At 37.7% G+C, this 11,125-nt stretch overlaps 1 protein-coding gene across 1 annotated transcript; it reads left to right on the forward strand.

The window, feature by feature from the left end:
* The first annotated feature begins 210 nt into the window (after positions 1-210).
* LOC141673680 (uncharacterized) lies at positions 211-579 on the forward strand. Its single transcript, XM_074480424.1, has one exon. The coding sequence runs from the start codon at positions 211-213 to the stop codon at positions 577-579; it is 369 nt and encodes a 122-aa protein (XP_074336525.1).
* Positions 580-11,125: the final 10,546 nt, after the last annotated feature.

Genomic DNA, 11,125 nt, shown 5'->3' on the forward strand with positions numbered 1-11,125 from the left:
CAAGCACAAAAAGTCATCAGTAGCATATCCCCAAGGAAATGGTCAAGTAGAAGTCACAAAGAGAATCCTGCTCTGAGGCATTGAAAAGAGACTTAAAGAAAGTAAGAGCAAATGGAAGAAGAACTGCCAAGCATATTATGGTCCTATAGAACAATCCCCCGGACAAGCACATGAGAAACTTCATTCAAGGTAGCATATGGTACAGAAGCAATGCTACCCATCGAGGTAGGATCACCTTCCCATAGAGCGATAAACTTCTATGAAATAGCTAATGAAGAAGGACTCAAAACATATATGGAGCTAATTGATGAAGTCCTGGACCAAGCTGTAGCAAGGATGGAGAAATATAAGGAGAAGACAAAAGAACACTTCGGTAAAAAATCTAAAGTCAAAAACTTTCAAGTTGGAGACCTGGTCCTTCGGGACATAGAAGCCTCAGATCCTACCAAAACTGAAAAGCTAATGCCCAAATGGGAAGGACCATATAAGTTCAAGGAAGTCCTAAGGCCAGGAACCTACAAAGTTATGAACATGGATGACTCTGAAGTTCCCAATACCTGGAATGGACTACGGCTATAAAAATACTACTAGTAGCAAGGAGAAAAAGCAACCTCAGCAACCAAACACTTGTAGCCTATGGCAAGCAAACTCTTTATTACTCTACATTTTGTATTAAGCAAATTTCAAATCAATGAAAAGTGTATTTTCAATTACCAATTAATTAAAATCAACCTTAGTCCTAGTCAATATTGAATCCGGACTAGCCACATATCTTACTTAGAATTATTTTTCTAAGTAAAAGCAACCTTAGTCCTGGTCAATGTTGAATCCGGACTGGCCACCTATTTTACTTAGAATTATTTTTTTAAGTAAAAGAAATCTTAGTCCTAATCAATATTTAATCCGAAGTAACCACCTATCTTACTTAGAATTAGTTTTCTAAGTAAAAGCAACCTCATTCCTAGTCAATGTTGAATCCATACTAGCCACCTATTTTACTTAAAATTATTTTTCTAAGTAAAGGAAATCTTAGTCCTGGTCAATATTCAATCTGGACTAGCCACCTATCTTACTTAGAATTATTTTTCTTAGTAAAAGAAACATTAGTCTTGGTCAATCTTGAATCCGGACTAGCCACATATTTTACTTAGAATTATTCTTCTAAGTAAAAGCAACATTAGTCCTGGTCAATCTTAAAGCCGGACTAACCAACCATCTTTACTTATAATTATTCTTTCCTAAGTAAAAGCAACCTAGATCTGGGCGAACTTTGGACCCGGACAAGATAACCATTTTACTTAGAATCATTTCTCTAAGTAAAAATAACCTAAGTTCGGGCTCAACTATGAACTCAAACTAGCAATATTACTTAGACTATTTTTCTAAAAAGAGCCATCACTATCTACTTAGAATATTCTCCAAGAAAAATCAAACCATCAGAACATATAAGCAACAAAATCAAGTTAAAGCAGCAGCCGGGACAATATATGTCCGGACAAATCCAAAGTTACAACAGATTAACCAAGTCAAAAAAAGTATCTCAGAATTATAATTCAGCCAGAATAAAGAATATAAATTTCCGGCTCCGGAGCATTCTCGGGAAGGAAGCTCGGACAAGGGCCATCAAATTACTCCGGCTCACCAAGCCCGGCTTCGATGTTCTACTTCGCCTTTATAAACTCTTCGCAAAAGCTGCCGAAGTCAGCCTTGGGATCCGTTTTTATATGCCTCTCAGCAACAATCCAACAATGCGCAATCTTCGGAGCGCCAGCATTTGCGAGAGCCTTGTCATACTCATCTGACTTCTTGAAAGCTTCAATAACCTCAGACTCCGGCCTTACAGCTGAAATCTTCCTCTGAAGCTCAGCCAGTTCGGACTTAAGGTCAGTAGCTTCTTTTTCAGCATTTTCGGCCCGGACTGTCATATCATTAAGATGATTGTTCAATCTGGAAAAAAACGTGTCCACAGAAATTTGGTCCTTCAAAACAACAAGCTATGTATCCTTCTTAGCAATAGTGTCCCGGGCATGCTTCAGTTCATTATATGAAATAGCAGCAGCTCTGACCATGTAACCACCAAGCTATAAAAAAGAAAATATATATCACAGAAAGATTCTAAGGCAAAAATAGAAGAAACAGAGGAAGTACGAAAATATTATATACCTGGCCCCACACACGGGTACACTCTTTCATAGTGGCATCGAATCCGGATTCGTTCATATCCTTCCACTCAGCCTGAGACGGGATATCGGCCATAAAGCGAGCAACTCTTTCATCCAGCCCCAGACCACTCCTAGCCAGGCGCTCCTCTTCCAGTCCCTTCCCCTTGTCCTTCCCGGACTCAATACAAAAAAGAACTTGAGACTTTTCATTCTGGGGAGGCTTCGACCAAAAAGTATGGAGCCTTTTCCTCCTTCGGACAACATCAACATCGGGCACATCTCCCAATGGTTCAATCTCTTCGAGATTATCAAACTCATCACCATCCTCAACATCAGCAACCTTGTCCGGATGCCTCTCTTGCTCACCAGACTCCGGCCTCGAAATCGCGTTGCTCTGAGAACCTTCCTCCGGGGGAGGATTAGATCCGGACCCGGCGATAGACGCCTTCTTCCTTAGCTTGAACATAGTTCCCAACCCTTTCAAAGCATCACTGTAAGTCAAAGAAGACATGTCCGGGTTATAGTAAGGAAAACCTGTCAAAACATAAACAAACACAAAAATTAGCCCAAGTACTTTGAAAAAAAACAAAAAACAGGTACCAAAAACAACAAAGTCCGGGTACTTTGTAATCCGGACTACAAGGAAAATACCTATAGCCTAGACCGTTCATAGTCTTATGATTCATAAACGTATCGCGGGTCAGTTGGAGCCCGAGACACTCACAAAAGGAAAAAAATGAGCGAGGAAACCTAGTCCGGACTCTATCAAGTGCTACATGGGGAAGATAGTGCATATCCAAACCCCTCAAGAAAATCAATTCCTCGTTCAAATGCTTTAGAGATGACGGTTGGATAACAGGTCTATAAGCAGAACCATATCCACACTCAGCAGCCCGAAATTGTAACTCGTACAACGGTGCCTAGCTGGACTTAACCAAACTGAAGATATGGTGCCAGAGCCTAAACGTGGGCTAAACCTTAAACTTATTGCAATAAGCAATAAACCAACTCATCCACTTAATCCCATTAGGAGTTATTTGCTTAAGAGAAAACTTGTATTCATATTTACATAAGTGCTTACGAAAAAGGTGCCAGTGCGGATTCTGCCCGGACCTAAGATGGTCCTGCCAGACTGGTACAAATCTATTAGCCGGTCTATGATAGATCTTCTCTCCGGGCTGGGGCCATCTCCACTCAATCCAGGGATCTAACTGAAAGGCAGCCCGAATAGACGGATCTTGGGCCGAGTGTTCTAAAGCAGCATACTCGTCCTTCAACATATATGGCTCCTTAGCAACTATGGTACCAACAAATTTCCAATCAAACTAAGCTTCATCATAAGGCCCCGGACCAGCATTCGGCTGCCTAGCGTATACGAACCTGATACTTCCATAGTACCAACTATTCTCTATCTCCTCACTCTTGGTGATAAAATAATTCGGGACTTCCACCCAAAGCCCCTCTGGAGTACATGGAACCTTCCTAGGGGATATCTAACCAATTGTCAACTTGGTACTGGCATTGGCATCCGAAGTAGATGCTTTCTTACCCATCTCAATCCAGTCAGAGTAAGAATCAGAGTTAGAAGGTCCTGGGTAGCAGGAGATGTAGAATTTGGCATGAGCTTTAGTCCGGACCATATACCTAAAACAAATAAGATTGGTTAGTCTAAATCCATACAAATTCTTTATCTTATATCCTATAATGGTCCGGACTACCCTACATTCAAATTAATTAAGTTACGAGCAACCAGTTAGGGGACGTAGATCTCTAGGAACAAACTACTCCCAACCCCCGAAAAACACAATCAGCTAAAATTTAGCAAAAGAGTCCGGACTACGCTTACCCTATGCACACAGAATTCAAATCCAACAACAAACACTAGTCTGGACTCAACTAAAACCACAAAAAAACAAAGGAAAGCCAAACACAAAACAATAAGTCCGGACTAAGCACTATAGTCTGGACTAAGATACAAAATCCTTATACCCAGAGACATCATGAACAAAAATCAAACACCAAAAGTTATACAGAACATATATATCTACACATATTCAAAGCCATGAACATAAAAACACAATCATAATATGAAACCAAAATGCCGAAAGCAGAGCAAACAATAGTATCTCTCGATACAAATACAAGGAAAAAAGCACAAGAAAGAAAGAGCTTACAAGTATAGAGAATACGGAGAGATTGTTGACGACCTCGCAAAGCTGACAAATCATCGAGATCTACTATTATAAACGCCGAAAATAACAATAAAATAAAAAACAAGAGAGAGACGAATGGAAGAGAAGTAAAAAATAAAATAGCAGAGGGGGGGAAGCCTTTATAGGTTCAGTGAATTCCAAGAGGCCTGCCACGTGGCCAAATTTGGACCGCAGATCATTACCAATTCAGGCACAGCAAATAAGACAGACAATTATTACAACACGTTTTTTCAAAAAAGACAACTGTAAACATTCAAATAATTGGGGGAAAACCCCAAATACGTTTCGGTTACCAGTCCTGACCCTCCGACCACAACACAATCTGAACTGGGAGCAAGAAAAACTCACATTCATCTCAAGACATCAAACATGAGTCCTGATTGGCTGAATTTAACACAACCCAGACTGGGGGCAAGAAAAGCCCAAATTTATTTCAAGACATCAAACTTTAATCCTGATTGGCTGAACTCAACACAATATGGACTGGGGGCAAGAAAAACTCATATTCATTTCAAGACATCAAACCTCAGTCCTGATTGGCTGAACTCAACACAATCCGGAATGGGGGTAAGAAAAGCCCAAATTTATTTCAAGACATCAAACCTTAATCCTGATTGGCTAAACTTAACACAATCCGAACTAGGGGCAAGAAAATCACACATTCATCTCAAGACATCAAACCCCAGTCCTGAATGGATGAACTCAACACAATCCGAACTTGGGGGCAAGAAAACCCAAATTTATTACTAGACATCAAACCTTAGTCCTAATTGGCCAAACTTAACACAATCCGGACTGGCGGGCAAGAAAAGCTCACATTCAACTCAAGATATCAAACCTCAATCCTGATTAGCTGAACTGAACACAATCCATACTGGGGGCAAGAAAAGCCCAAATTTATTTCAAGACATCAAACCTTAGTCCTGATTTGCTAAACTCAACACTATCCGAACTGGGGGCAAGAAAAGCTCACATCCATCTCAAGACATCAAACCTCAGTCCTAATTGGATGAACTCAACACAATCCGGGCTGGGGGCAAGAAATGCCCAAATTTATTTCAAGACATCAAACCTTAGTCCTGATTTGTTAATTCAACACAATCCGAACTAGGGACAAGAAAAACACACGTTCATATCAAGATATCAAACCTCGGTCCTGATTCGATGAACTCAACACAATCCGAACTCGGGGGCAAGAAAACCCAAATTTATTAATAGACATCAAAACTTAGTCCTGATTGGCTGAATTGAACAAAATTCGGACTGGGGGGGGAAGAAAAACTCACATTCATCTCAAGACATCAAACCTCAGTCCTGATTGGTTGAACTCAACACAATCCGGTCTGGGGGGCAAGAAAATCCCAAATTTATTTCAAGACATCAAACATTAGTCGTGATTGGATGAACTCAACACTATCCGGATTGGGGGGCAAGAAAAGCTCACATCCATCTCAAGACATCAAACCTTAGCCCTGATTGGCTGAACTCAACACAATCTGGACTGGGGGAAAGAAAAGCTCTAATTCTTCTCACAGACAACAACTTACAAACAATATCAACCTTACTCCCCCATCTAGAAAATTTGCATATGGGAGTGGGGGCACATGATAGTACTTATAGATCCTAGAAGGACCAGCCCCGTACTCCCGGCTCCATCCAGTCCTGCACACAACTAGTCTAGAAGAGATTAGACCTGACAACCCAACCTTGGGGAATCCCAGCACGTAAGGCACGTTCCCAAGCACGATAAGGACAACTGTCATTCATCAATCATGAGCACAATCAGGGTAAATGCCAGGAAATCCTTATAACATTCCTCAACCGCTCCCATCCCGACACGTGTAAGGCATACATCTCATCCAGGTGTCATCCTCTCTTAGAACCAACAAATACGATTTAAATGTACCAACCCCAAAACCCTATCCTTGGGCTATAAATACCCCTTGGGCTATAAATAGCCCAAGAAGGTAAGGTTTTTGGGTTAATCACTCTCTCACACTCATATACACACACAACCACCTTACATTTCTACATATCTTCATATTCCCCAAAAGCGAGTTCTAACTCTCACACCAGAGGTGCCGCGGGACCTAAACTCCATTCCTGTGTTATTTTTTTGGAACCCCATCGCAGCTACACCACCACCGCGATGAAAGATCCTGGTGTGACATCGAAGGAGCAGCCCCGCCACCAAGAGTTATCACTATTTTTTAGGGAAGCACATAAAAACTTTCAGTTCAAAGGATTAAATAAGCTTGTACACATCAAGACACAAGAACGAATAGTTCAAAGTTCTGTTGCAAACTTCTTTACAAATCGTGATATAGGGTCAACTCCTGACAAGCAACATATTTCTAATTCAAGGATAATTCTCGATGCAACTGTTCTTGACACTACATATCCCGTTGTACTGGGTACTTCTACATTAGCCATCTTGCTACGACCATTCAAGGACATACCAGTGGTTTCTACTGCTCAAGGTACAAATCTTTAACACTTTACTTTTTCTGATAGAATGATTATAAATAGACCTATTGATAGGGATATCTCTATTTATAGGACTACGGATCACTCCTCTTTTCCACCTCTTATTTCTGCTTTTTCTAGAGAGTTGAGCCTTTCTAATGACTTTGTGAGAAAAGATTTAAAAAAAATAAATTATTGAGACGCGGTATCCTGAACTGGAAAAAGGAGAGGTAGAAAAGATTGATAACAGTAACCTAAAATTACTATTAAAAGTAATATATGTGTGAGAAGTGATGAGATCAATTTAAAAGAAAAGAGATATTTAGGTACTTATAGTTATTTTCTTTCAGGATCTTCACAGGTAACTAAGCCTTCTAAGTCAAGTCCTGATTTAAAGCTCAAAGGCATAGTTCTTGATACTAATTTTGATGTTCCTGAGAAATCTTCTGGTGATGATGCTGAGTCTGATGATTCTGATGATGATAATCCTGATGATGCTGCTTTGAAAGCTGGAATAGAAGCATCTAAAATGTCTAATTTTTGTTCATCATCTGGTCATGCTCCTACTCTTACTCCTCATAGGGGTCATTAATGGAATCATTCTAGGGGATTACCAAATGAAAATATTTCTCTGGAATCTGCTCAGACTTTAGCTATTCATTTGGTTTTTATTCTGATATGAAAACATCTATCAAGGCCACAACAATTTTAGTCAAAGAATTGTATTCTTTTGTCTATGCACTCAAAGAAGATAATGTTGATCTTGGAAGAAGAAATTGTTGATATTTCTGTGACTACTAAAGGAACAAACAGACATAACGGATTGATAAAGAGGATGTTCAGCGTGGAGGCTAAGCAAGATCACATGTCTAAGAAGCTGATAGTTCTGGAAGCAGGTCAGATTTCAACAAATTCTAAGTTGGTTGTTATTCTCTCTCTTTTACAGAGTCTAGATGCCAAAAAGGGGAGATAGTACCAAAGACAAAGTGTCAACCCGAATTAGATTTGAGGAGAAATACCAATTCTTCTGATGATGGTGATAAGCAAGAAAAGAAGACCTCTGATGCTGTGATAGTTCAAACTGGAACTGGAATTCAAAAGCAAACTAAACAGTCAACTCAAGTCACTAAGGGTAGATGACATTGATCTAATCTAGAAGTTGCTCTTGTTACTCCAAGTTCAATTCCTGACAACAAAGATACAAGTTATAATTCTTTTCATAATACTGAAAGAGTGATGGTAATTCTTGATTCTGTTAAAACTGAAGAAGAAGAAGAAGAAATTCTATTTGGTGGATTTACAGATTCTTTCTACTTATGTTGAAGCCTTAAATGCTGAAAATTTCAAGGAAGAAGAAAAGGTTTTTGACAGAGAAAAAAGGGCACCAGAAGGAAAAATCAGAATTGTTGCTGACAAAGCAAATCAAGCATACAAATGCTTAGAAGATCTGAAGGGAATAGATGGAAGAGTACATATATGAATATGTTACATAAAAGAGCATAAAGGAAAGCTCAAGTATTTCCAAAGATCAAGAAAAAATAAATATGGAGAAAAATTGATGATCTTATTTGTAGTGATGAATTAAGCTTTACTCCTGGAGGTATAAGGGTAGATGGTTTACCTGGTTCTAATACCATAGGAAATAAAAAGTCTTGGTTACTGCAAGACAAGAATCTCAAGTTGATTGAACCATTCACAAGAGCTGGAATAGGACATCATGAAGCTAAACTTGTCAACTTAAAGTTGTTGAACTTCACTCTTACTGATAGTCCTGGTCAGGAAGTAACTATGATCATCTGGATAGACTTGAAGCTGTGAATATTATTCTTGACAAACATGATGATTCTGACCTAAATATAAGATCTTACTCTGATTGCAAAATGTTCAAGTTCTTTCACTTGATGAACTGCTGATCATGTCAATAAAGGAATTGAAATATATTCACTATTTGCTAAGAGTTGAAGTGAAACTTCAAGGTTATGGTCAAAAATGATTTATGCTGATGTCAGAAAAAGAATACTGGATGATGGTCAATATTACTTTGGATCATATATTCCTACATACATAAATTTCAAAGGGCAAGAAGCCAACATGAAAAAAGGAGAAGTTGTGATTGAAAATGTTCTTACACGGAGACATATAACCATGAATCTTGATGGTTTTAAAGCTTGATATGTGAAACTGGAGGAATTTATGATTAAAAGAACTCCTATCAGAAACTTAAGGGCTTCTATCTATCAACTGTCAGATAAATCTGGACATAAGAAGAACTTGAAGATCATATTAGAAGAGATGTTGAAGAAAATTGATGACAGGGTTAAAGCTTTTGTTCAGAGATACTGCAGAGTTTATCAAGAAATATGAAGATAAAAGTCTGAAACAAAGTATGCTTGTACTCTATAATTTGTCTCTTTGGTTTTTGGCACTGGACATTAATTTGAAATTTATGCTTATTCTGCAAAGTATAAATTAGGGGAGATTGTTAGGAACTGTCTATGTCAGGAATCAGAATTTATCAAGGCGTCAGGATCTGACAGAGGAATCAGGATATGATCAATTATTAGGTTATGATTATTCGTTGAAAGCTTCATTATCATCCGTTGACAATCTATTCAGTCATTCGTTGATATCTACATATGAATATCCATTGAAGCTATAGCATACATTTGTTTATCAGGTTATCCATTGAGAATGACTTGGTTGACAAGTCAGAACTGTGATATAAATTAGAAGGCCCTGATTTATTGGATCATAGTTGATTTAGATATATATAGAAAGTGGTAGAATTATACTGTAACATATCTTGTGATTGATAGTGATTGATTGTAGCTGTGTAGTATATAAATACAGAATAAGTTAACAGTTTAGGTGTGGTGTGGAACTCGAGTATTGGCATAACCTAGTAGCTCTTTAGAATATTGTTCTTGAGAGAGTTTTGTAACAGTTTATCAAAGATCAATATAAACTGTTATTTGATTAATCTGTTCTTAATTTACTTTTATAATACATCAATTTGTTTAGTAATATGTATCCAACCCCCGTAAACAATTAGTTTACTGGGCAACAAAACTAGAACACCTTTTAAATCTTTTCAAAACTGTATTCACAAAAAAATTAGTATCCATTGAACAATTTGTTTTTGGTATACACCAACCACCATATAATACCTCATTATGGTTAATAAAGCAATCTTTTACTACCCCCGTGAATTACAAATAATTTCGGTACACATGAAGCCACTATATATGGCACTTAATCGATTAATAAGCATGAAATTATTTTTTTTACAAAATTTCCTTATTTAATCACGAGTAACCTCATAATACAACACCGGAGAAGATGATTTGTTCGCTGAAAAATTTTTATGTAACCAAAAGACACGCATGTTGCTTTCGAACACTTAGACAAAAAAACATCAAACTTTGAAAATTACACACGCCTTTTATAGAAAATACATTTAATCAAAAGGCAAATTTGCTTAGAAATTCCACCTATACTAAAATGAGTTGTTCCATTCATTATGTACAATATCCTTGCTATATTTTCTTGGTCTTTTTTGTTAACATATATAATTTTATTATTATAATAGTTTTCTTGTTATGATATTTTCCTTTATTAGTATTTACTTGTTGGATATATAAGGCCTTATTCTATTATTATAATAACAAATATTATAAAAACCCTACTTTTCTATCTACACTTTATACTTCATCATGGTATCAGAGGTATGGTTTGATCCGGGATAGGTTGATGAAGAAAGAATACTTTTGGAGTTAATAAGTAGCGGAATCTCTTTTAAGGCAAATATCGTGAAGTCTAGAAAACCTATGTCGTGCGGCGCTGCACAAGAAAAAGGGTTAGACCTGAAAACCGGATCGGACCGATTTGATCTGGGTCGCTCCCCGTTCCTAATATTTAAAAAGTTGTGTATTCGGTCTGGTTCGATCCAAACCCATAAAAATTGGAAAAAAAAACTCGGAATGGACAGATATGTTAATATTTCACAAATTAATATTTAATATTAATTGTTAAAAAATAGGAAGGTACAAAGCTATAATAATAAACATTTTACAGTTATACAGATGGGTGACTGTGAGGTCAGTGGTCATGTAGATGTCAACTACAACGATTATTCTATTATTTATACAGGTTTCAAAATTAAAATTAGGGTTCATATCACATCCACAACTCACAGGAGTTCGATATTCAAATCGGAGCTTCAGTTTGCAAGCTACCCTGGTAAGTTTATCTCTTTTGGTTTTGGGAGTTAGGGTTCATAATATA

Source organism: Apium graveolens, chromosome 7, assembly GCF_009905375.1.
Source record: "Apium graveolens cultivar Ventura chromosome 7, ASM990537v1, whole genome shotgun sequence".
NCBI lineage: Eukaryota > Viridiplantae > Streptophyta > Magnoliopsida > Apiales > Apiaceae > Apium > Apium graveolens.

Bases quoted from the DNA above. Each gene is read 5' to 3' on its own strand.
- LOC141673680 (XM_074480424.1), top strand. From the start codon at position 211: ATGCTACCCATCGAGGTAGGATCACCTTCCCATAGAGCGATAAACTTC.